A 27,333-nucleotide genomic window follows, 5' to 3' on the forward strand; every position below is an offset into this window, starting at 1 on the left:
TAGCAGCAGAGGAAAGCTGTGCCTTGCTTACTTCCCTTTGATCTCTCCAACAGAAGTGGTGGGTAACCGGAGGCTTACGGTTCTGTAAGCCGTCATGGACACGACCGACTCTCTGGGGGCAGAAACGTCTGTAATTTCGACATTACATCCCTCATTATCCCTCAGTGTCCTGCATGTCGGTCCCACGCGTGTGAAGCTTGAAGGCCCTGAAGAGTCAGGCAGACTTTTCTATCCCATACGCGCTCCCTTCGCAGGGGCGAGAGAGGAAGAAAAATGTTCCTGTCTTGCCACGTCTTGGAGTCGTACCAGTAAAGTGCAATTAAATGGAACAGAAAGAACTGGTGGAGAGGTCGGGGATGAATCGATGTGGGTAGATGGAGAGACACGAGGAGAAAGAAGAAGCAGAAAATGGAAGGTGAGGGGAACGGAGAGTGTGCAGCCTCCAGATGGTTCGGTGCTCAAGGTGACAGAACCCCCGTCCCCACCCACAGTCTGTGTGTCTCCAGGTACGCAGTGCAGCAATAGGCAGATTGTAATGGGTGCACCTGGGCTCCTGGTGAGATTTCTAGATTACCTCCGCTCGTCGTGATGGGCGCGGAACGCAAGAGTAATGCGAGCGGCGAGTTTGTAATGCGTCTCATCATAACGCCCCCGGCGCATCATCCATCTCTGCCGGGGTGGGGGCAATGCGTGCACATACCGCTACACACCCAACCGTGCCACCAAACACAGACGCAGAGAAGCATGGAAAGCGCATGGTTTTTTTTTATATTTTTCATTGCATTTTATGGCAAGAATGTACATCATGCATAGTAAATAGAACACATATTTGGTAATATAGAGTTCTGCGCAGACCTGTGAATCAGAGACAACGACACACTGTTTTAACAGATATGTGGTATATTGATTTAGGAATTTAAATACTATTAATTTAAAAGCCTGAAGCTGAAATGCACCTCTGCATGCATGCAGGATAAAGTAAAAGCATGCAGAATCGGCATGGGGTGCAAACTTGTCAACACTTTGTTGTACACTAAGACTCTACGTGAAATCAAACATCTCAATTAAATGTGTTGTGAGGGATGAGAGAATGTGGTGTTGGCACTTCCTCAAACATGCACATGTTCATTTGCATGCAGGATGCACAGGGTTCTGCACTGTTTTCCTTGATATAGTCACACATATGTGCTACAGGCATTATTTATATCCTTGCAAAATGCAATTTCATGTTGTAGTGACATGAATGTTCACACAGTGAAGTGCCGCTGTCAGGCGCATTGATTTGCAAATAGAATGCTGCACATATTTATATTGTATTAAATTTGTGACCTTGGTTGTCTTCCAAGGTCTACTTTGTGACACAAACACAGTGGAATTTGTGGAGTCTTGATGATGATCAATACATATACATATATATCAATAAAGCGTGTGCAGAGGTCTCTGTTTTTAAATGTTACCGCTAATATCAATATTTACTTTTTTCCGTCCAGCAGCAGAAACTTCATGCTTTTCTGTTTTTATGATATAAATATCAGGACTCTCAATTGATTAAAAAAAAAAAAGAACAAATTAATGATCAACTGCAATGAATTGTTTTGGCTAAAGCTTGCTTTAATCTTTAATGTATATTTACAACTATGACAGCGTCAAGTGTGGGAAAGGGGCTTAGATGGGGGGTGATTGGGAGACGATCTGGTCAATTTTTTTCTCTGACAGTAAATTAAATGGAAATAACATCTGGTTGTGCTTGATTTCAGCAGGCCTCTATTTCTTTTTTGCTACGGTGAATTTTGCGTCTGTGCCGGACACACCCCGCACAGGAAGTACACAGAATGCAGATGTGTTAATTCGTTTAATAATTTGCTAATATTTACAAAATTCGCAACCCTATTAAATACAGTACACACTGACCTGCGGTGGAGTGGAGCCTTTTGACAGTCTTTGAGGTGTGAGCAGCGTGTGCATTTCTAATTTTCCCTCATGAGTGAGCCCGTCCGTGTGTGAAGCAGGTGATAAATGACAGACCACGGTTGCAGACGCACATCTGCAGGCCTCCCTCGCTCTCCGCCACGCCCGCCCGCCCGCCCACACGCATCTCCTCGGCTCTGGCCTGCCTGCTCTCAGCCTCGCGGCCCGACCTCAAAGTGTCACGTCTGTCCTTGCATGGCCGCAGGACTGGCCAACTGACTTTACGCTGTGTTTACTCGCGGGCGGCAACTCTTGCTCGGTCTCTGGATAGGGGGATAATTGTTTGCTGTGGTGGAATCATCTTATTAGGATGCAACTAACGCAATTGCTGCTGAAGATGTCACGCTGGAGGGCCGAGGCAGAGAGAAAGAGCGAATGTTGGAGGAAACGATTAGCCCAGTAGCGTTTCTGAAGACCAGGTACCAGAAAAACAGGGTTCGCGAATGGGAACAAGGATACGTCTTACGGCTTTAGGTGAACTTTGGTTGAGCCAAATCGTTGGCACACGAGCAGCAATGACTGAGCACCGCGCAGCTGGCCTGCCTTGCTTAAATAACTAGAGCGTCACCAAGTTCCGCGGTCTCGCCTGTCACGCGACCGGAGTCACGTGACAGAAGATGGGGAAAGATGGGGTGATGGGGGAATGTCATATTCTGAGAGAGCAGAGAGAGTATGAGTCGGGGGTGAATGGCTTTTATTGTCACACGGCCTGTAGCTACAGGAAGCACGATGCCTGCTGAGAGGGAGTTGGAACGAGCGTGACGGGGTCGGAGAGATCGAGAAACCTCCAGGGAGGTGGAGAGGAAGAGGAAAAGAGAGTGTGAAGGAAAGTTAGAAGGAAGATAAATAAACGTGGAAAGTGAGGGATCAGGGAATAGAGGCCTTATGCAGTGAAAAAAGCGAGACTAGCCAGAAAGGGATACCTGAAGATGAAAATAAATAGAGAATTGTGCAGAACCGCTGCATCAGATGGAGAGACAGTTCTCTCCTGCCCTCTGGGAAATGGAAGTTAAAAGAGGAAGAAAACACAGCTTAAAAAGGTGAAGAGGAGGCAGCTTCCCCAGGATGCTGTCCTCCAAACACAGTGGCAGACTCGCTCCACTCAGAAAGTAGAGAGGAAAAAAGGACTGTGCAGAACTGACAGTGTGTTTTCTTTGTTCTTCTTTGGGCTGAGGGATGAGCTTAGGACCATCGGCCTGAAAGAAAGAGACTGTATAAGTAGACGTGGCACTTCTTGACTTTGTGCTCTGGCCAGTAAAGCTGGGGCCATGGCCAGCAGAGACGTCTGGAGAAGGGCCCGGCAGAAGATTTGGTGAACGTGGCTCAGCAGAAATGTCACAGCAAGTAATGGTGGCAGTAGCTGTAAGCCTATTAAAGGGCTAATAAATCAGACTACAGTAGCACTACAGTAAATGCTGCTGTGCATTCCGGCTTTGTGAGCAGATTATGGGAATTGAGGGCGGGGCTCTAGAACAAGTAAAGGAAACCCCACTGATTGCAATGATGCTTTCATTTCATCTTGATAGCAGGATGGGTTGGGAGCTCCATCTCCTGCATTTTAGTGCCTCTTATGGGACCTAACAAATCCAGATGCAATATTATTCAGACGTCTATGGAGCAGAATGTCACAATTTCAGGGAGGACTTCAGCTTGTCTTTTACATTAAGACAAGTTCATGCACACAAGCGTACTAATGATTGAGATTAATGGCTTGGTTAGTTCTGGCATGCTGGCAGCCATGGTAACCGATGCGTCAGCCGGGCCATGGGTCAGGCTCGTTTACAGCAGCGGTGCTGCGACCATCTTGCAGCCACAACGTTTGGGATGAAATCAGATGGTTCGCTTGTCACCAAGATACCACACGACAGCTCATGAGTGACTCACATCATGTTTGCTATGCAGCCTCCATATTTAATAAAACCCCCCCCATACCCACTGTGGGTGCTCTGTCGGTTTTTCAGTTGAAAGGGATGCCACTTGAGGATAAAATAGATACAGGCTCATCTTTTGGGAAATGCATTTTGTGCAGATTCATTCTTGCCTGAAAGGTATGACCTCCATCCAACCGGTTTAGAAAAGGAATTACGGAAGGTAGCGGTTGGCAGGATCGGTCTGCATAACCCAACACAGCCACAAGGCAAAATGAAAACACAATGCACAGAATACCCAGTCTGGAATTTGTAATCAATTTTTCAGTTTTGAAAGATTTGGAGACTGATGGGTGTAGTGTAAAATCATCTATGGATGCTAAGGTGCATATTCAGGTGCACATAGGTGGCCTAGTGGTTAAGGAAGCGGCCCTGTAATCAGAAGGTTGCCGGTTCGAATCCAGATCTGAGCAAAGCACCATCCCCAATAGCAGGCTATCTCTCGTTTTTTTAACGTGTACTTATTCCTGGAGAACCAGTGGATGTATGTCACGTGGAATTAATACAGACATGCCCTGCAGGCTGCATCTTATTTGTGGAAATATAGCAGTTCATGTTTTGAGGCCTGTGTCTCCATACATGGTTTGCAACCTTTTTTGAAGCAGTCCAGTAGTGTAGATTGCCCTGTAGGGTTCCCGCTTTCTATTGTCGGTACTGTCACTGGCGCCCGAACTCAGTGGTACAGGGGTAGCCTTGCTTTCTCACTCTTTCTCACACTTTCTCACGCTTATTCCTTTTGTTAAAAAAAAAAACTGTGAACTGTAGGTGGGGAATGCACACATGCCAAAGTGAATGAAGGGGTTCATGAACGTTGGCTCTGCTACGGGCTTTATCCATTCGGTACTGCACCCTACAGAGCAATCACTGTCTACAGTATATACTCTTACAACCGGGCCATTATACAAGATGAGGTTGTTTTTGTATAGAGGTGACCTTACAGAAACCCACAATGAGAAGTTACATAATAGCATCCATTGAGAATATGACTCCAAATGTGTGTTTGTGTCTACTTTTGTAGTTTTTCCATCCCTTCATCCAGGGACATTGAAGGCTGGAGTGGAAGTTTTGCCCTGGCACTTTTGAGCCCTGGCATGACAGATGAATTTTCCCCTCTTAACATCAGCAGAGCAGCTTCCTCTCACTAACTAGAGGTTCCGTTCTTTTTGAGCAACATGAGGTGTAGCGCGTTGCTCATGGATAAAGTCTTGTAACTGGCTGGATGCTAGTCGACCTTCTTAACCACTCGGGCTCAGCCACTCATGCATTTTTCAGGACACATGTACACCCAACCTGTAGTCTTTGCAGCACTAAAAAAACCACACTGATCGCTTCGACGGGATAAAAATACGCCAGTACATCAGCTCATTCCAACTAAACTGACAAAGAAATGTGCCAAACAAGAAATTACCTGTTAATTGGACGGATAACAACATCTAATCACATGACTTAGATATGACTTACACACTGAATTTCACACTCAGTAGGTTGTAGTGAAAATCCATGAAGCCAAATGTTTCTGTAGGTCAGACTAACCTCAAATGTTTTTCTATTCAGATTAAACAGACGATTCACATTTCCAAAGCTTCTCAGTCCCAACACGAAAAGGCAGAGCAGGACAGCAGACCAGACTGGTCATTTCAATGGCAGGGGAAGCCGATTAGAGCTGCAGCGAGGTCAGATTAGATCAATATTCACTTACTTGAGCAAAAAATTGCCCCTTGGGGATTAATAAAGTCGGAGCGGGCTGTAATGTGCTGTAAAGCTACTGACTGTGCAGAGGAGATATATTGTTGAACACAGATTATAATTGGAACAAAAAGCACCATGCAGCTGCTGTCGGTTTGACTTGCCAGCTGTCGCCAGGTCCATCTGTACAGTCGAAAGAAATCGACAGTTGTACTTTTTTCCCTTTGCTCTGATCGATGGCCAAAAGTCCATGCTTACACCATGTTTCAGCCTTCAACATCCTCAAGGTAATCAAATTGAATTGCATTCTATGGTGCCATATGTGAAGTCATTGCTGTTTTTGGTCATTTTTTTGGCATATTATATTTGGTGTATGTGGATTTATTTGCTGCTGTTGATAATTAATCTGAAAGAGATCCACCATGCATCATGTTGCCTTCATTCACACAGGGAGACAAATGTTTTACTGTTGATTTAATCTGAGTGCATTAACATTTGTTTGAAAGGGAAACTTTCAATCAGTAAAAGTGGATAAGTGAACATTGCCCCTGATATCAAAGGAGCAAAAACAATGTATTAGTAATATATAATATTTTAATACTTCCCCCATGCCAAATAAGCACAAGGTAACCGTCACGTTCACTCACACCCTCACCTTCGGTTACTTGTTAATTAGTGTGTGACACGACTGTACTGATACGAGTACTTCATTAAGAATGTCTGAAATGTTGTTGATGGTCTTGCCGAGTATTTAAATGTCATTGTTTTTAAATGTGCAGCCTGACAACATCTGCATGCGAAATGAGAATGGATTGCTTGACTAGAGCAAGGAAGCTCCCAGCTAAAACGCTGAAGCATAATGACTTTCATTTGCAGCCCCCTTGTACTCTTTCATTTGTCAACAAAAGACTCCCAGCAGACAATTTGTGAAGTGCGGCAATTTTTACTTGTCAGATTTTCTTCTATCACATTCACTTTTATCTGTTTTGTGAACCCATTAATGGGTGTGAACTGTGCTATAAATGAGATGCCCTTTCCCAGGCGAAGGGGCAGTAAATGTGCCAGATGTCTCAGTAAACACAGGCTTTTTTCATCCCGTCATCCCACCAAAGCAGTACAAGCTTTGGATATCCAGTGTTTGGACTGACTCTAGTAGTAACAGCTAGTTGGTAAATAGATGAATTGAACACAATTGAATGCCATTCCAGGCATGTAGTACAACATGTACCTGTGCATGATCTGAAATGCATGGTGCAAAATTCACCACTGCTAGTTTAGTAGCAGCAAACAGTACTGGTGTTTGGTTCAGAGCATCTATTGTCTCAGGATTGCAGCAAAGCTCCTCAAGGTGAAACGGACGTCTCGTCATCTAGCATCACCGGAGAAGCTGCACAATGATGAAAATGGGACGGTAATGTCAGAAGCCAGCATTTAGTTTTGAAAACAATTGTGATACATATCACGACTAACCAGTATTGCACATTTTTAATAATCACATTAATATGCTTTTTCATTGGACATTTATTTAATCATGCTTTTGCACTGCCACTTAGGGAAAGAGTGGACCATAAAATGTATCTGACTCCGCCTTATTTTCAGACCGACCTGCCCCTAGGCATACAGATTGGTGCAGGTAAATGTACAATTTAAAGTAACATTCTTCCAAAGGCAATCGAGTGTTCAGTAGACACCATAAAATTCAAATACAGTATTGAAATAATTCAGCTTCAATAAATAAATAATTCATATGCATGCACCATGATGCCACTCAACTCTGTATTGTTTTGTGTAATTAGAGAATGTAAGATACTTGAGATAAGATAAATATGGTGTGAATTCTGTTATACGTGTGTGTGTGTATATATATACACACACACACACACACACACACACACACACACACACACACATACACGCATAGTTCTGTTTCCTGGACTATTAACATGAAGACCATTACAATATTTTTTTTGGGATGGTTTTGAGTTTGATTGCTCACAGCGCAGTGTGAAACAGTTGCCTCTGACTGAGGCTGCCTTGTTTATCCTCTACAAGGGGAATTAATTCACCTCATTGATATTCCATGGCTCTGGCCTGAGGCCCTCATATCCCTCACAGCTTTCCAGGAGCCTGTAAGCTATGATCCTCACATAGGGCTTGGTGTGTTGGCCCAACAACAACTGCAATAGCATTACTGTTTCTGTTTCCAGGGAATTTTTAAACATTTGGGGATGGTTTAAATTGTTAAATACTTTTTTATAGTGCATATCTGTAGAAAATAATTCACCAGTTATTTAGAAGACTCTTTTCTGACTCTTTGTAATTGATTGTGATGTTGACGTGAGGAGTCAGAATTAAGCATACCTGTATACCACTATGCCAGCTTTGTCTTAGTCATTGCGTTGCTGCAAATGATGGCATTTGATGGCAGACAGCGTCATCCCAAAAGGCTGTAAAATAAATGAGGGCAGTCGGGATAAAATCTGAGATGGCTCAGTAAGAAATGGTGTCCCATCTTCCTGTTTGCTGAGGCCAGTGTTTGTGATGATGCTCTTTAAATCCTCTGGACTTCAGTCTCAATAGAGCTGCGAGGTTCTTTCAGTGTATTTGTATTAGATCACAGTTGCAATTATTCAGCACAGCACACTTAGACCTGCCAGTTAACATATAAATGTATTATTATGTGCATTTATCATCATGTGCTGTTGGGACAGTTTAATTAAATATAAATATTTTTTATTGTACTTCCAGTATTTGTATTCACATTTTATTTTAAGTTCTGCTTCTACAATCAACTTTCACCAATGAAAAAAAAGAACTTAGGGATGCACCAATACCGACTCGCCACACTCACTGCCGTGTAAACCACATGCTTCAGCTGGCTATGACAGAGGGAGCCTTTGCTCAAATGCCACATTTGGAATTGAATGTATTGACACTGGAAAACAAAGGATTTAAGACAATAGCACATCAAAATGCTCTTCGAGACACTTTCTGAAAAGTTACAGTCACATAACCTAAATGTTTTAAATTTATTGCCCACAACCTTGGAGTTCTGAGACCACAGCGATGCCCGCATTGCCTGTGTGACACTCATAGATGAAAACAATCCTTTCTTATAGTCCATTTTTACTATTATTGTGACTATTAGGTATTGTTACTTGATATCTATTAGGTATTGATACTGTGAATACATGAGATGCTCAGGCGCACTTGAGTGCAGCTGCATCAGAATCCAGATGGAAAGGAGATGCGAATCAAGGTCATGACTAATCGTGTAGTTCTAATTCTCGGGAAGAATCAGCCTCATCACTCAGACTTGTCCCACAACTGGTTCGGAAAGGAAGCTTTCAGGTTGATGGTGAAAGGTACTGTGGTACAGTGCAAATACCTTCTCATTCCTCCAGAAACCTTGTTTTTCCGCATGGCTTTTTTCCATAAAATCTGAAAGATGGAATCATATTTTTAGGTAGCCTATTTTCTTTGCTGAGAAATTCTATCATCTTTAAATAAACCATCTCGGCTGTCACATCCACGCATCATTATAATAGACAGCATTTTACGTCATTCACTCATGTTCTGAAAGGTAATAGAGAGAGAAAAAACTGACTTTCTCAGTTATCTCTTTACCTTGTAATATTTTTCACTTCATCGCTTACCAAAGAATGCTTTTTTTTTTCTATCTAAGCCACGTCGGCAGCCGTGGTGTCCCCCGTTGTGCTCCTTGCCATGGTAGTGCAGTTCTCGGGGAGTTATGACTGAAGCATTTCCACCATGAGAATGTTGTAATTCTTTCCTGAAGGCTCATTCCGTTCCAGGCCTGCCCAGTCACATTTTGCGACGGAAGTGCAAGATTGGATTGAGCCCCTAATGCATAGCACAGGGTGGCCCTGCTAACGCGGGTGTGTATGTTAACCACTGCATGATGGAAGTGAAACGATGCAATTTTTTTTTTCCCTTGATGATGTCCAGTGCTGACAGTGCAGATGTCTTCTCCCAGGTGATTAAAACCTCTCCTTGGCTCCTACATTCAACGCGTTTACCATAGCCAAATTAGAGCTATTCGTTTCCACTGAAGAGTGGAAGAGATTTCCGCACGGAGTTATAAAATGAAGCGCCAGTTCATAATTTTTCTTACCTTCAGCAAAGAGTTAGAAAAAGAAGCACCAGTTTGTAATTTTTCTTATACATAGCGTGTGGCTCCTAGTCAGTAATTACAAATGAATTCACTGCGCATGGCTGATTACCGAGCACTGTGATGGGTATAAAAATTCAGAAAGACATCTGTTCCTGAGCCTTTTAATTTCTCACTCTCTCGCTCTCTTTTTCGCTCTCTGGCTTGCGGGGCTTAAGCGATTCTCTTTGCCTTGCAGGAGGATGAGCCCAACACTGTGGGGGTCGGCAGCAAAGACCAGGCACAGATCCGGAAGGTTCTCTCCCACAGGCAGAAGAAGTTGCCATGGAAACCTGAGGTAAGGCAACAACAGAGGGGCTGTTTGGGAAAGTCTTATTCTGCTGTATAGTTCTAAATTGTCTTCTTAATACTACTGTATAAAAAAAAAACAATCATCATGGAAAAAGTATTGATTGTTCTTTTTTTTCTTGATGATAATCGAGGAGCTTAGGGCACTATTTTCCGACTGGTGTGAAGCACATTACTTCACACGAAGCTTCAGGGTTGTTTGCCAGTGTAAGGGTCAGGGCATCTTCTGGACTTGACAGATTGTTGGGGTGTAATTGTTTCTATCACCCGGAGCACAATTTCAAAATTCAAAATGCGAGGAGCCCAATCACTCTGAATGATTTATTTTGGTATGTAAACCTTGACTTTACGCTAGCGAACAAGCTTAAGAGTGTAGCACTGTATAATGAATATGAATTATTGTTTTCGTTATATTCAGGTTTAATTTGCCTGAGATTGATGAACTATGTTTTTAGTTACAGAGGTAGTGGTAACATTGATGCAGACTCTTGAGAATTTTTGAAATTGCGAGACGGGATGCGAATGGGATGCAGTCACTGAAGCGGGGGTCTTGGCAGCCCGCTGAATAAGGGTGGAAGGGGAGTGGATTGCGATGGAAAGCCAATTCTCCTGGAAGCCTATTTACATCCCCTCAGCTGAGCTCTCACAAACCGCTGTGTCACAGATTAATAATATGTCACCGAATAATGCCAGCGCAACTTCTGCCCTAATCGCCTTTCTGTGAAAGGAAGTCCATGGTCAGACACAATGAGGATGCTGGTGAGACGTCGCGCTATTCAGCCATTCTGTTCATGCCTGTGGGCTGAAGTGTTCATTATGCATGGCCAGCTCTGTGGTCCTGGGCTGCAATAGCACCGGATTAGCGCAGCAGAGCCAAGGACATGGCTTAGGGCTGAGTCTTCACAAATGCTGCTGGAGGACCTTCGCTCCAACCCTGAAATGTCTGCGGACGTCTGACAACCAGGTGATTGACGCCCAGTGGCTCTGTCTCCAAAAAGATTTCATGTTCACACCTATGAAAGGGCCACGAATGTTCAAAGCAAAAGGGCTTAGTCACCCCATTTTCAGATTTTATTGTCCCAGCAGATCAAATTTCACTTTCAGATGTGTGGACTCCATCTGCTATCAGGTCATGTGCTGCTACCGGCACTGTTAGATTCCTGCAGTTGATGCTCCTTGTTATATTAGGGTTAATCAGGTCTCTGTTTTTCAACCGAATTCCCACTTTGGCACTGATTTGCTTAAATTTCACTAATCTCTGCTGATGGCACCGCCTGGGCTTTGCTGTTCTAATTAATGGTGATTTTTGAATGCCTGGCCCCTTTGGTCCCTGTCACCCTATCAGCATGGCAGCGGTCACAAGGCCACTGGGTTGGCGGCGTCACGGCCACATATCAAATACAAAGAGCCAGAGTGCCTCCATCTGCCAAATGCCATTATGGCATAATGAGATGCCCTTTGGCGGGACAAGGGCTGGACAGTCAACTCCCCCCCCCCCCCCCCCCCCCCCCCTAATTATTGCAGCCGAGCTCTCGTCCAGCCGCGATCTGCTTCATGTGAGAGTGATAACAATATCAAATGTCACGAGCCCCGAACAATAAAATCTCACTGCTGTCCCTATGGATTATATAGACATTTAAAAAATTTTATCAATTAATTATGCCTGTTTTGCATTTCCTCCCACTGTTACCATTATGATGGTTGTCCATGTGTCTCGTGGCACTGTCTCCCTGCCCATTGTTTTTCGGTGTGGCTTGGCTGCTGTCGCAGCGTTATTTAACCGCTCGCCCTGCAGCGGCCAGCTTTTGCCGTGGCCTCCGGTCTCGTTTCCACTGCAGTCAGACAGCCAGTGAAGTGGAAAGCGTTGAGCTTGACTCACAATGCCTACTGTCTGAAGCGTCCTTCAGTCACAACAGATGCGCTCCAAGGCTTCACTTCTGGCCGAGCTCTTTACTTGCACTTGCACGATTTCAACTTATTTGTGGCGTGCTGTCAGACCATGGCCGACCATTTTATTGTGAAATATGATTCCTTCCGCGGTGCACTTTCTGAAATTCTTCTCACTGAAATCATGTTTGCCTTAAGAAGTCCTTATCCGTCACACAGTTCCGTGTCAGCAGCTTGATCAAATGTACAGATTACCTGTTTATATAACCATTTAAATGTCTATATAGCTCCCAGGTTTACGTCTAATGTTATTATATGGTTCTGTGTGGTTCTGCTTTGCACTGTGTCAGAATCATATTTGTCAAGTATGTTAACACAGGAGATTGGGTCCAGCCATTGTCTCCCATGCAACATGGTTCAATACATATAAAGAACAGGCTATAAAACAGCAAAATTATTTCATTCCAATTCCAATAGTACATTGGCGGTGCATATTAATGGAAAAGAAGTCCACATTATTGTTTTCAAGCGATTAGAGTGTGCCAGTTTTTACAATTAATAATATTAATGATCAATAGATTCTTTGTGGTATAGTTAATGTTGTGCACATATATATTCACTCCACGTTTTAAACAGGTTTGCTGCTGACTATTCTATTTTAAGTTAATGAATCGTGATCTTCTACATGACTACTGAGAGTGGCAGGGTGGTTTTACGGTTCTCTTTAACACAGGTTGTTTATGGGGATGACTCTGCTCCTCTTTGGCCCCTAAGTGGATGACAGTCCAGAGGACCTATGTGTAGTTGACCTGTTTTGACAATTCCTTGCTTATCCACACTTGGTAGGATCAATTATTTATAATTTTTTTATTGACTGTTTTTCCACCCGAGGCACACTAGCAAAGGTCTTGCAAAGGTCAGAGAAGACCACGGCAGTCATATATCTAATACTGTCTCCACTCAGTGGGGCTGTTGTGATGGTGGGAAGCTTTTCTTTTTGCCATCTCACTACATCAGAGAACCTGCTCCTGTCTGTTATAAACTCGAGCCAAGGTAAGAGTTCGCTCCTTCAGCAAGACGGTGACCTAAAGCCAAATCGATAATGGAATGGAGCATTAAAGATGCAGGTTCTCCAGTGTGGCTGCTCTGCCCACAACCGTCATGGAGCAGGATGTCTAGAAGAAAGAGGCGGGAGAATGGCCCTGCAGAAAATCTGATTGGTGTTATTTTCAATCAGCGGTCGCAGTCAGATTGTAGTTTTTAATTCTCCTTCAACATGGTTGCACAGAAACAAACTCGAGAACATCTGCGAAAAATACTCAGCGAAATCACTCAGCGAAAATCACTCAGCGAAAAATCATATATATATATGATTTTAGCTGAGTGATTTCGCTGAGTGTGTGTGTGTGTGTGTGTGTGTATATATATAAAAAAATATCTAGATATGGGCATTATATATAAGATATGTACTGCTGTGCTTGAGAGACACCATCGAAATTCCAATTCATTTTGTAGACGTAAAAAGCCATTTCTTTAATTAATTTGCATTTTACAGTGACTGTTACACAGCGTGATTCATGACATTGGGAGGAAACAAAAATATGTTTCTGACGGAATGTTTTGCCTTATTTGGTTGTTGCCAAGGCTAGATTTCAGCCAGACCAGAGCAGTGCAAAAAGAGGGACAAATGGAGACGTACTGTGGCACAGCTGTCATTTGGTAAAGTAACAGTCGGTAAAGGTTTCAATCTGCAAAGGCGCATGACTGACATAATGATCATGATTATGCGGTGTTGTCCGTAAATAACAGGGCGTGTGCGGCGTGAGTGTGTTGGATGGGCGGTGGGGTTTTTCAGCGGCCACGCTGTCAGAACCGGTGTCGTGTGTGACAAGGGGTGGCAAAAGGTCGCCTCTGCTGCCAGTGACACGTCTGGGGTTTACACGAGGACCGCCGGCCGGCGTCGTTTGTAATCCCCCCACCTCTCCTCTGACTGGGCTCATCTCGCGTTGGTCTGCGATTATAAATCTTTTCATTTTCTCTCTCTCTCTCTCTCTCTCTCTCTCTCTTTCTATATTCATTTTTTTTTTTTTCCACGGCCGATGACAGTCAGTGCAGGTGGCACCGAATGCCATTACAGCACAAAGCAATATGCCATCTGGGAGTGTGTGGAGGGGTAATGTGAAATACCCGACTTAAGTCACCGCTGGGGAAATTTACTGGGGGGGCAGGAGGTCACGGCTGGAATACGATATCTGTTTTATCTCGAATGTAGCTGCGCTGGCGGGGCGGGCCGGGCCGGGCGGGGCAGAGCCAGCGGCGCGCCGCGTCTTCTTGAAGAACATTGCTGAACGGGGCTGTTTAAATGCTGGCCCAGCACAGCTCGCGTGGACGCCAGGCAGCGTCAGACATACAAAGACGTTCCATTGTGGATCATGTCACATTTCAGATTCCTCCTCCCCGTGGGATTATGGGTGACAAATGGCGCGACTGCTTTGTCATTTCGAGCAGCGGTGAGCCATTTGTCTTTGTCAGAAGGCACCGTGCGCCTTTACTTATTTATTTTATGACACAGACGCTTAGCGGATTTGTACAAAGATGCCAAAAACTGCCAAATGTGGGAATTCTCGTTTTGTAAGGATGCACGGCATGGGCAACCACACACACACACTTCCCAGGTGCTGGGGGCCGATATGGTTTGCAGAGTTCCCGGGCTGTCACCCAGGTCATGATTGTGTGGGCGGATCCTCTCGCAGCTGCCTCTCAGCGGGGCGTTTCGATGCGTCCCGCCACCTCGTCCACTCAGGGGCCGAGAGGCATCCGGCCCCCGTGGGCCGCGTCGCGCACCGCAATTAGAGCCTCTCCTGCTAAATATAGCCCCCCCTGCGCCTGGTGGGGGCAGCGCTGCGCGCCGCTGCGCCGCGGAAGGCTTCCTGACAGGCAGCAGATAGACGCGCAGCTTCCTCTGCGGAGCGTTCAGCTGGGAAAACCATCTCACGGCGTGGAAGGCTGAATGCGTGAATGAACGAGAATGTAAAAGTCCTTCACATCTGCCACATCTGAAACGCACCCAGCCGCTCCTTAACACCGCAAGAACATGTATATCCACCGGTGGGCCGCTATTTCACACGTTAATGAATTCGAGGACCTTCCAGAGCGGCCTCGGCTCAATCGAGAGTCTGCGGCGGTGAGGAAGATGAACTATTACTCAATCAATACCCTGCTGCATAAAATCCTACTCCATCTGGAATCGATCTACGGAAGGCGTTCCACGTCACAATAAAATACGCTGTTTAATCTGGAAATGGGAGGGTCCCAATCAGAAGAGCTTGGCTATAAATGTCATTGTTTAAAACAGGGGGGGGGTCTATCAAGACAAGCTGCTCCACAGAGGCTCCACGTTCACGTTCCAGCCTTGCCATCGTTTCTTCTCTGAGGTCACTGTGATTGATTGAGCACCGCTGCCATAGCACAGCTTAAAATAAAACCGTGAGCAAGTGAAACGTGTGCTGTGTGTGCGTGACACGTTTTGTCCAGCCGACTGCCTGAAAATACAAGATGCATGGAAGGAAGGAGCTGGGAAGTTGGAAATCTGGCTTGGTTAGCCACGCTTTTGTTAGCAAGACTCCATAATTGTGTGGGTTACTTCCCCGGAAAAGTCATCTGGATATTTGACATCAGAAGGGTTCGATAATGGTTCCTGTGGGACGGATGGTGCTCCTTGCTGTAGGAATTCTGGCTTGAGAGAATAACTGGCCTACGTTGATCTTGATTTGTTGCAGCAGCCAATAGGATATTACGGGATATTGCAGGTCCAGCGTAATGTGAATGCAACTCACTGCCATACATTTATACTCCTAAGAGCACGCGTCGGGCGTGTCGGTTGCAGAAGGAGCGCAGGGGCATTCCGGAAGTCAAGGAAGAGTCCAATCAACCAATACCTTCTACCTTTCTAGACATTCCCTGAATCGCTGGCACACAAATAGCAGGCATCACGGTGAGGCTCGACGGCGCATGAAAGCAGCTCCAGGCTGGGCTGCCGGATGTGTGGCTAGTCGGTAGTAACGCGGTATTTCCCATCAAGGCGGATTCGACTACTCGTGGTTGGTGTTTTTAACTGCAGCCATTAACGCGCCATTGTGGTAAGGACTACACGGGATCAGAGGCCACGTGAGCTGGGAGGCGGCATGACAGAACCGAGCTCCTAATTTGATCGAGTCTGACTCGCTCCAGTCAAGGCAACAGGTCCGGGAGGAGAGTATTTACAGTCGGTGAGGGAGACCTGAGCTCACGAAGGCCGCAGACACCCTGACGGCTCGTGGACGAGCGGTGCAGCAAGGCTGACAGCAGACATGGCGCTGAAGGCTGCGGAAAGAGGAGCAGATGCTGTCTGCTGAGCTGGGGCGTGAGGAGAGAGGGATGGAGGGAGGAGGGAGAGTCCACACCTTTTTTTTTTTAAAAGATGGAAGTGGAGTGTCAGGCTGCGTGCCCACGGCTGGCATCAGCACGGGCAACTGGCAGGCAGTCAGGAAGGAGAGAAGACGTCTCATTAGGGAGCCCTCGTCTCCAGGACACTTCAGACAATTACAGCAATAAACAAAATCAAAGCGACACGCAGCACAGGAACGGGAGGCCGTGGGGTCTGTTCACGACAACCTGCCGAGCCCCTACCAGGCAGGGACTGAGGGAAAAACCCCCCGACCAGGGTGGTGTTTCCCAGTGGCCGAAAGAAGGGGCTGTGTTGCATGTAAACACCCAGACATTCACCTTCCAGGCACTCGGCTAGGCTTTCAGTGGACCAGTCAAATGTTGTGAACTGGTGCAGAAAATGAGCAGAGATGAAAGGAAAAAACTGGCACAGACAAAGAAAGAAAGAAAAAAGCGGATTATTTGGCCAAGGGCTGAGTGTCAGCATAAAATGAAATCCCAACCATTTCGACTCTCTGTGTTCAAAAAAAATAAAAAATAAAAAACAGGAAAGTAAAATCTTTTTAAAGTTAAAGCTTTTTTTAAAAATAGGGTTTATTTATAGATGCCCAGTGTCAGAGTTAGATAATCTCTGTGACCCAGATTGGACAGGGTGGGGTAAGAGGCATGCCTGGAAGGGGAGGAGAGGGCTCTATGGATGCGCCAGTGGATGGGGGAGATAAGGGATTGTGCTGATCCGATAGGGTGGAACATTTTAGCGAGCTCTGTATCGCTGACTGTCAGCGTCCTCCCTGATGAAAGCACTCAGTGTAAAAAGTCACACCCTTCCATCGGTAGGTGAGAAGTCAGACGAATGTATTAAATGTTTCCATAGAGCATGTACATTGGTTCCAATTTTAATAATGTGCATTGTGATATAGCCTAAAGCCTTCATAATCATCACCTTTTTCTTCTAGCTAGTGGCCTTTAAAGTTCTGTTATTGGCTCTGTGCGTTCTTTTTCCACTCATCTTTCCCATGTGGAGTAGTGCTACGATGTGGGCAATTGGTGTGAAATTAGGCCTAATGGGAACAAGTATGAAAGATGCCTTGGAATACCACTTTAGTTGGCTGCTTTCTTCTGGATTCCCCATTGGATTCCCGGCATTTTTACATTTGTGTTCACAGCCTGAGCTGGACATTTTTCTTGTGAGACTCACTCATATTTTTTGTCTTGTTCTCATGTTACACTGCCAGGGCCTGGTGCGTCTTGTTGTTCTGCCATTGGAGTCCATTTTAGCTATTAGAACCAAATTGGTAAAAAAAAAATGATTGTGGACAAAGTCTCATGCCGTTGCTTTGAGCACTCTAGTGCCACCAGATAGTTAATTTTGTTTGATTGTGTTGTTGATTTCAGAGCAACACACCTTATGACAATTTTTGACATGTTATATTTTACACTGTAGAGGAAGTAGTTTCTAAAATTAAAGTGTTGAGAGCATAACAGAATTTGGGATAAAATGGCTTGATATGGTCAAAACGTATTCTAGCATCTGGAATTACCAAAAAAAAAAAAAAACAAACCCAAGATTGAGACGTGGGAACTTGTTGTTTCAGCCTAATTGGTGTGAAATGTTTTTCACAGAATTTGTCGCAGATCCAACACCTGGGTGGATTATTATTATTATTTTTTTTTTGCTATTGTACTCGGTTTCAGCCATAACTCTGGTGTGTATGTGCGTTAAGTGTTCAGTGTGGGAGTGAGTGTGTGTTGGGGTGAGCGTGGATGTCTCGCACCATGTGTGTTATTTTTGTCTCAGGGACGTCAATAATATAAATTTCCCATGACACCCAAACACAGGGCCGGGCTCAGAGGTCAGCGGTGGTGTGACATGTTAAAGACGAGGCAGAAATAGAACAGGACGGCTAAACCAGCCACTCACCGCCCTTCTCTCCTGAGAGAGAAGACCTGGAGGGAAGAACAGCTCGAAAAACAACCGAGGAATAGACATAGAAAAAGAAAGTCGTGACTTTTACGCTTGTGTGTGTGGGTGTGTGTCTTGGGCGTCTTCATGTGTACCTCAGCAGTCGGAAGAACCGTTCTTCACGTTCACCTCGGCTGTGCCCGCTGGCCCTACTCTCAGCCAGCAGTCTGGCATTGAGCAGAACCGTACTCTGATCCCCTTATATTGATCTCTTCACTAGACCCCGAGATCGATACCAAACAAGCAGTCGGCCGTCATTACCCAGCAGCCGGTGGTTTGCCGTAAGAACAGCTCAACAGCTGATTATGTGCCGGTGAATGGGCCGCTTCAGCTCATTTTCATGGAAAGCTTACGAAATGATTTAGCGTAGCTGCCCCGGTTGTTTCCCGTTTGGTGGACCGGTTGATGTTATCGCTGGTGACGCTCGGCGTAGCAGGCATGAGGGCCGATGTGCACTGGGCCTAAAAATGTTTCCATTTTTCCTCCTAACCTTTGGGCTGAAACGATTTGTTTGTTTGCCGACGTCTGTTTGTTTTCTGCGTCAGTGCGCCGCTCGACTCTGGGGTGTGTTGGAAATGGCAGATGTGTGTGTGTGTGTGTGTGTGTGTGCGTCATCTGTGCATGTGTATGGTGCCAGGTTCGTTTCCTTGCTGTGGTCACTTCTTCTTCATTTATTTTTGCTGTCCTGCTGTGGGCATTGGCCCAAGACAGACCTGCGGTATTGTGTGTGCTGGTTTGTGTGTGTGTGTGTGTGTGTGTCTGAGAGAGAGAGAGAGAGAGAGAGAGAGAGCCATGGGGGTCAGGAGGTAATGAAGTATGGGAGTGCATCTGGACCTGCAGAGGTCCTCGGATTCAATAGGCAAGTCAAGTCATGTTTTCGCTAGTGTGACATTTTGAAACACAGGGGTCATTCAGAGTGCAGCACAAAGGCATGAAGACCAGTTTCAACAAACCCCAGTCATGTACAAATGCAATGTGGGTTTGAATGTGTGTCTTCTGATGTCTTAATGTCTGATGTCACTGTACCAAACGTCAAAAAAGATAAACCTCCACTGATACTTTGCAATCATACACACTTACACAGTATATGATGTGTCCTTTATTAGGTGTTTAAGGGCTTATTTGAAAAACAGCATTAATAATCTGCCCTCTCTTGTCTCCAGTATAAAGGGCAAGCTAACCTTCATGTGTTTGAAGACTGGTGCGGCTCCTCTGTGGTGCAACTCAGGAAGAATCTTCACTTCCCACTGTACCCACATGTATGTATACCCATACACACACTCATACACACACATGGGGCAGGGGTGGCCTAGCGGGCAAGGAAGTGGATGCAAAGCACTGTCCTCACACACTGCAACCCGGGCATGGCTGCCAAGTGCTCACCAGGGGTGATGGTTAAATGCAGAGACCACATTTCACTGTGTGCACTGGGTGCTGTGCTGTGGTGTGGTGTGACACATGTAACACTTTCACTTTCACTTCTGGTTCATAAGGAACAAATAACAAGGAAGGAAAGTGAAGTGATTGTCACATGTGATACACAGCAGCACAGCACACAGTGCACATTAGTGAAATTTGTCCTCTGCATTTAACCCATCACCCTTAGTGAGCAGTGGGCAGCCATGACAGGCGCCCGGGGAGCAGTGTGTGGGGACGGAGCTTTGCTCAGTGGCACCTTGGCGGATCGGGATTCGAACCGGCAACCTTATGATTACGGGGCCGCTTCCTTAACCGCTAGGCCACCACTGCCCCCCCATAAGTGAGTGTGTTACCCACTAGGCTACAACACACACACAATGCAAGTTCACTTCAGGTAATTGTGGGGAACTATATGTGATACCAGTGCTATCACAAGTGTGATTTTGAAATAATAATACACATAACCATGTAGTTGACTTATTACCATTGTGTCCCTGAGCAACCTGGAGTTGCTATAAATTCTGATTGCAAGTCGCTCTGGAGAAATGTTGTCTATGTAATAATACAGCACTGTGCATATCATTTCAATTCTGTTAGGTTGTAAAGGACAGCTCTTAACCGTTCTAAGGGGTTCCAACCAGGAAGACTCAACAGAGCATACTTTCCAAGCATAAATATAGATTTAATTTCAAATTTACACAACGGACCACTTTTTCAAGCTCTGGGCACTATACACTGCTAAAAAAATTAAAGGGAACACAAAAACAAGACAAATATAGATCTGAATAAATTAAATGGCAGGCGAATGTCCTGTCAGACACAGTAAACTTTCTTGGCACAGCTCGCATTGATGTGCCATCCTGGATGAGCTGCACTGCCTGAGATACTTGTGTGGGTGGTGGACTTCGTCTCAGGCTACCACAAGAGTAAAAGCACCGCCAACATTCAAAAGTGACCAAAACAGCAGCCATAACTGAGAAGTGGTCTGTGGTCACCACCTGCAGAACCACTCCTTTATTGGGGATAATTTCAGCCTGTTTGAGCAGTTTATTAGGAATACAGTTATTTTAAATTCCATCAATATTTCATCATATTAGAAACATGATTAATCATTAGTTATCTGTTATTAACTTGGTTGTTAACTGGCTAAATAGTTTAACAGTTTTATACTGTCTTATGCAAATATCCTGTATTCATTCGTTTGCCCTAGACATCAATATGCTTCTTACTATTCAAAAGATGTCACCAAGAAATATAAAAGAATGTTGTGGTTGTGTCTTTATTAGTTTTGTTTGTTGCTCTCTGGTCACGTGAATGCCCTTGAAACTTTAGGACTTTCAAAATTGTTACCAACAATTGAACCCCTAGTGGGTATGTTGCGTAAGGACTTCCTCCCTCCACCTCCAGAATGCCACTGTGTGCAGTGTGTGCTGTGAATTTGATTCAGCTGGGGTTGAGCTGCATTGCCGTCTGCCGGTGAACAGCAGATAAGGGTAATCCACGAGAGGGTCCCCAGGTCACAAAAGGAGACATGTGCTGGGTGTTTGTGTTCTTGGAAGTAATTGGCCCTGATTTGGTGTAATCGGGTTTATGCTGTGTCACGCTTGTCTTTTGTCTCTCCCAGACGAGAACCACAGTCAAGAAGCTGGCCGTGGCCCCGAAGTGGAAAAACTACGGATTGCGGATATTTGGCTACATCCATCCTTATAGAGACGGTAATAAATCCTGAGCAGCTCACACTCTCTGCTTCAGTGTTTGAGTTATTATTTGAGTTATTACTGAGTTGCTGCTAAGTTCCATTAGCATCCAATTGCAATTTTTCTCTAATGTCATTCCACTACTACAGTATTGCAGAGAGTCCAGGTTACAAATGTGACATGTTTATCATGCATAGAATGGCTTGCAAAAAGAAAAATGCAAATAAATTAAAAAAAAAATTGTTAACATAATATTTCTTTGTCAGAATTACAACCGACCCTTTGTGCTTTATTGTTCTCACAAAGGCCCCATGCTTAACAAGAAATCCAGTTGCAATGTTTCCTTCACAGAGCTGTTATAACGTGTATTTTTGTGTCAAATTTTGTTTTCCTCAATTAGATTTGACAATTTATTTACACTTACATTGTGTGTTTGACCATGCAATTGTCCATGATTTTGTCTGGACCCAACAGGTGACTTCCAGTTTGCAGTGGCCTCTGACGATAATTCAGAGCTCTGGTTGAGCTCAGACGAAAACCCTCTGAACGCCCGACTGCTGGTGTATGTTGGACGGGTGAGTGTTTCATGTTAACCAGTAGCGGTGTGGAAAGTTGTGTCACGTGGTGATTTTAATATGCTGCTACGGACTAGTGAAGATGCCACCTCTTGTCAATCTGTGACATAAGCTCAGTGATTTTTGTAAAATAACTATATGAGTTCACTAAATAACCCCATACCTGTTCCGGCCATTAGCAGCCATTTGTCTTTTAAATTTATTCTATTTTAACCGGAGCCAAGTTTCTGGGGCTCCACTGCTTTGTTATTTAGCCAGTCTGCACTAGCAAGCAGATGGTTACCTTACACAGCATTTTTAATACCAAATTCATCCGTCGCCGTCACAGTTGCCACCCGAAGCCGTTGGCAGCAAATTCCAATTTATTTGTTTTAGTTTTATGGACGGTAACACACTTACCGACATATGCTGCGTGCGCCCTTACAAATAAGTTAAGGAAATTGCAGTCTATTTTTTGTGTGCCTGGAGCTTTATCTTATTTTTTTCTGTCTACCCTGAGCTTGCTCTCACTTGTCAGTTTCCACCATATCAAAGCGTTTTGTGTTTTGTTTTTTTTGGGTTAGATCAGAATCGTGGATTCCGTTTTTTGTGCTTTGCCCAGCACAACAGGGAACATTCAATTTCAATTCAGCCCTTCGCTGTATGAGAAGGTCTGCGCAGTTGTCGTGACAATTAATGCGCCCAGGGGACAACCCTGACAGAGGACAGAACGCATGGCCTTCCTGCCAGACGCCGAAGATGAACATTCTGCCCGGGTCGCGGGTAGTCAGCAGGGAGGGAGTGCAGGATGCAGCACTGCACCCTTCCGGAAACCGAGATGAGGGGGACTGCTGTTCCGCCATGACCATCCCGTCTCCATGGATACAATGGCGAGGAGTGGGTTGGATGTCGATGGTCCACCGGGGTGGCCCATCATTGCACCATGTCAGGCTCCTGGTACTTGCCATGTATTTTTAATCTGTACCTGAGGCCACCCGGCACATGCTAATTACTTTTCCCAGGGAACAGCACCTAGCTGTTCGTGGGGTCAGGTCAGGATCTGCTGGATAAGTCAAAAAATAAAACCAAAAAAAAAAAAAAAAAAAGAATCCAAATGAGTCCTGCGGGGATGCAGCATGTGCATCTCTGGAGATATGGAGGATTTAGCTGTATTGATTATGTCTCGACCGTGGTAGCCAGACACAGCACAGACTCCCTGGCCGCGAGTGTCTCCACGCCCGGACACAGAGGTGTGATCAATTGAAAACAAGACGAGCCAAGACGCCTCTTTGTCTCGCTGAATAATAGCTGCCTGTCCCGGGCTGAAATGATTTCCCGCCTGTTTCCTCACCTCAGCTTTAGGAAACTGGTCAGGAGCTCCAGTGTGCGTAGGTGCATGTGTGTGATTGTGTGTCCATTCACTGAAACAAAGTCATTCGAGTGTCAAGCTTCTGAAATAGCATGGCCGCCGCACGTTCTCTTACAATTCCGACGCCACCCTTTACCGAATTCCGTCTGAGCCACAGGAGAGAGACGGGCCCAGAGAGACAGAAGGACAGAAGGACAGAATGACGCTTTCATCCTTGCCTCCAGAGCTGCTGTACTTTTTTCATTTTGCCACGATTCGGGGTCGTGGGCAGGCTGAAATGAGTTTTCTCAAGGTAATGGGGGAAAGGTCACGTCTGTGAGGAATCCATGAGAGGAGCCGAGTCGAGCCGCTGGGGGAGAAACCGGAGAGGACATGTAGATCTACATGCTTGGGCTTGTTAGAGTTGCTCTCCGCCCGTTAGAAAATCAGTATGTTCTATCACATGCTGAGAACCTGTTTTGTATTTCTGGTGCTGTTGATCAGGTATTTTCCAAGGTTTTAAAGCAAAATTAGGCATCAGAATTTATTTTTATTTCCCCTGTCATTCAATGGCTCAAAACTGTTACTTCCATGAATAGAATTTAAATAAAAAATATAAAAGCCACGGCTAAAAATGGGTGAAAAGTCTGTGAACCGTGTAGTACTGAATTTATATTTGTTTTTCATCACTCTCTTTCTTGTTTTTCGGAGGCCATGACTCCCTGAAGCCAGCAATTAGCATGACCCCGCCCTTTAAAACTTCTCATTGTAAAAGCTAGATCACATTATCATTAGCACATTAGCAAATTACCGGTTGCCGGATTGAGTCCTGAACCGCCAAGGTGCCACTGAGGTACCACTGAGCGATGCACTGTCCCCACACACTGCTCCAAGGCCCCATGCTCCACTGTCCTGACTGCCCACTGCTCACCAAGGGTGATGGGTTAAGAAAGCAGAGGACACATTTTGTTGTGTGCACTGTGTGCTGTGCTGCAGTGTTTCACAATGACAGTCACTTTCACATCTGATCTTTTTGTAAATTAATTCATTAAAACTTAACTTATTTTGAGCACGATAAGGTTATATACACACTAAACTTCGTTAGAAGTCACTAATTCTGTCATGAATAAGGTAGAATAAGGTTGTCGTGCACCTCAGGCACAATAGTGATTGAACACTCAAGCCTGAGAGGACCCTTCAAATACCTGATGCTTTGGTTTGGTAGGGTCCAGTTCAAAAGACAAACCAAAACCTCCCCTCAAAAAAGCATTGGGGTGTGGCCCAGAGAGGCTTGATGAAAGACAGACGGCACCACTCGTCTCCTCGCTAGCTAATACCACAACCAAAAAGTTGCAAGAGCTGTTGCTATGGCAAGAAAAGACTTATCCCACTGTGGTGTCCTGCATGGACATGAAAAATAGACTGCCTGTTGGGTCAGGCTGGGGTCAGACTCAGACAGACTGTGGTGCCTTGATATTACTGCAGAAACAGCCACAGAGAAAGAGAGAGAGAGAGAGAGACGAAGAAAAAACTCAGTCAGTGAGTCAATCCTGGAAATTTCCGAGATGAATATCTGGCAAAGGGGCCTTCGGAGCTCCAGCCTCTTTGGCTGGGCGCCGCAACACGAACAAGCTTTCATCGGCGGCGTGAATGTCAGCATTCACCGGGACTGGGATGTTTTTCAGCGGCACCTCTGAAATGCCCTTTAAGGTGGAATTGTCGGAAAGCCTTGGTGTTTCTGGTGGGCTGGTTTGGGCGGGGTGGAAATGAGGCACGTTCCCTGTTAACCTCCCCAGTTTTAATCCCTGGGAGTTTTATTTGGCATCTGAGGTAATTAGTCTTGGCTGGGTCATAATATGTGTTTGTGCCTCCAGCAGGCCAGGGATTGTGGGTATGTGTGTGCCTGTGCCGGTTGGAGGGGGAGTTGAGAGATCCACCGGTCTTCTCAGCATTCAGACCCTGTTGCCCGTGACTGAGGAAGAAAGTGACCTTTGCGGCCGGGCTGCGCCGCCGGTCGCCATGGCGATTCATCACGGTACCGTGCCGTCCACTCCCGGGGCCTGAAATGAGCAAAATGGCAAATATAAACAATTAAAAGGCTGATGGCTGCGAAGGCCTCCTCGTGCCTTCATTACGGATCAACTACAGCAGGGGTTCTAATTAGAACAGCGGTCGCCGTGGCACAGATAGGAAATTGCTCCTCTCGCGGGCGACTGCGTAGACCATGCTGGAAGTCGACAAACTGCCAGGCGATCCTTCCTTCTCCCAATTTTTTTCTGTCCCCGTCCTGTGCTGTCTTGTCTTTCATTTTTTACCTCCACCCATGCCACCCCTCTCTGTGCTTTCTGTGCTGTTGTCCCTGCAGGTGGCTCGTTCTCATAAAGGCCTGTGTGTGTTCAGCCCCGGGTGGGGCTGGCTGCGTGATGTGGGTTTAGTCTGAGTGTGCTCATGCTAACCGGCCCGCCCCCTGTCTTACAGCTGGGCTCCGAGTGGACCGCGCCTGGGGAGTTCAGCAAATTCCGGTCACAGGCCTCCAAGTCCGTCCAGTGAGTATCTCTGCAGGCTACATGCAGTCTTCATCTCCATACTTTCATGTGTGCTGCTCGACGTTTGGTTCGAGGGGCAATGGCGGGTTCACACAGAGTGTGTAATATGCAAATGTGCTCCTCTTGTCCCTCTGAGGTCCCAAGTGTCTCTCAGAATTACAACCGACCCTTTGTGCTTTATTGTTCTCACAAAGGCCCCATGCTTAACAGAAAATCCAGTTGCAATGTTTCCTTCGCAGAGCTGTTAGCAGTATTATATTTACACTGATATTGAAATGGTTTCAAACACTGCTGTTGAATAGCAAGGGCATTTTTTCAACATATAAAGTGGCTTTGTGTAAGCCAAGAACTAATAATGTAATAATTATACTAGGCAATCACATTCAGATATATTATTTCCTTTTTGGATGCCCTGAAGATGAAAAGTTTCATGAGATTTGGTATTTAAAGACCCGTGTGAATGAAATGTTGGGTGATTAACCTTGTTTTCATTTGCTTGGTTCATTTACTGAACTCCGCTGGTCTTGGCTCACTCTGCGTTCGGTCGTAGCTTCTTTTTTCCGTTAGTGTCACCGCCGGTCATCAACCTGTTCATCAACCTGATCAGAGTGAAGAGGCTGTTTCAAGCTCTCCTTTTTATGATTCTGACTCACATTGTGAATTAGGGGCATATCTGACATTCGTAGACATGATGATCTCTATGCCTTCTGAGTCCAAAAGGCTTTAATGGGACACTTGCCCCCTCTGTAGACCCCTCTGTTCAAATCAAGTTGATCAATCTTGATTTAACATGAATAAATGAAGCAGTCTCCTTTGTATGGATGATATTGCAGCATATTACAATGGGGTAAAATATATTGTCACATGATCATGATAATAGGTGGTTTCCTGGCCCCTTCTCGGTGTGGTCCATGGGCCGCGAGGTCAACCAAAAACAAAGATGTATCTGCCCTTGTCCATATCTCATGTCCGAAGTGAAAGTTGGCAGCCTGCATTATTGATGTTGCCTCAGTGAAGACAGATTTTTCTCACAGTGTGCTTTGGTGCAGCATAAGCCTCTTACCAGGTCAGTCAATACTGCTCAGCCGCTTCATTCTTCATTAATGATTTCTCATTATGATATGAGCTCCTTATCATCTGCGGTCAGTCAGCAGTGGTGGATCTTTGGTTTGACCTCGGCCCAAGGGTGATGAAATTGACCCTTTGTTTTTAGACAGGCCAATGCAATTCAATTATAACACTTACTGTACATCTCACAGAGCAAATTGCATTTCTCCAGTGGGTGACCTCCGACCTTTGTGTTAAGGATGGTTGATTTTTCTCATACTCACGTATGATGCTCCAGCAGGTATCGAACCTGGATGCATGTTGCCTGTCACTGAATGTAATGATCATAGAGAGGAGTAGTCCAATTCCCCGTCCTAATTTCCCA

General features: G+C 45.3%; 1 protein-coding gene across 1 annotated transcript in view; it reads left to right on the forward strand.

Annotated features, from left to right (window-relative positions):
- The window catches only part of b4galnt4a (beta-1,4-N-acetyl-galactosaminyl transferase 4a), a 113,826-nt gene that overhangs the window by 50,963 nt on the left and 35,530 nt on the right, over window positions 1–27,333 (forward strand). The window contains exons 3-7 of the mRNA XM_028957417.1: window positions 9,953–10,051; window positions 19,501–19,596; window positions 21,381–21,471; window positions 21,928–22,028; window positions 25,834–25,901. Of these exons, the coding sequence (XP_028813250.1) occupies window positions 9,953–10,051; window positions 19,501–19,596; window positions 21,381–21,471; window positions 21,928–22,028; window positions 25,834–25,901 (455 nt within the window). The remainder of the gene's footprint in view (window positions 1–9,952; window positions 10,052–19,500; window positions 19,597–21,380; window positions 21,472–21,927; window positions 22,029–25,833; window positions 25,902–27,333) is intronic.

This window comes from Denticeps clupeoides, chromosome 17, assembly GCF_900700375.1.
Source record: "Denticeps clupeoides chromosome 17, fDenClu1.1, whole genome shotgun sequence".
In the NCBI taxonomy this organism is placed as follows: domain Eukaryota; kingdom Metazoa; phylum Chordata; class Actinopteri; order Clupeiformes; family Denticipitidae; genus Denticeps; species Denticeps clupeoides.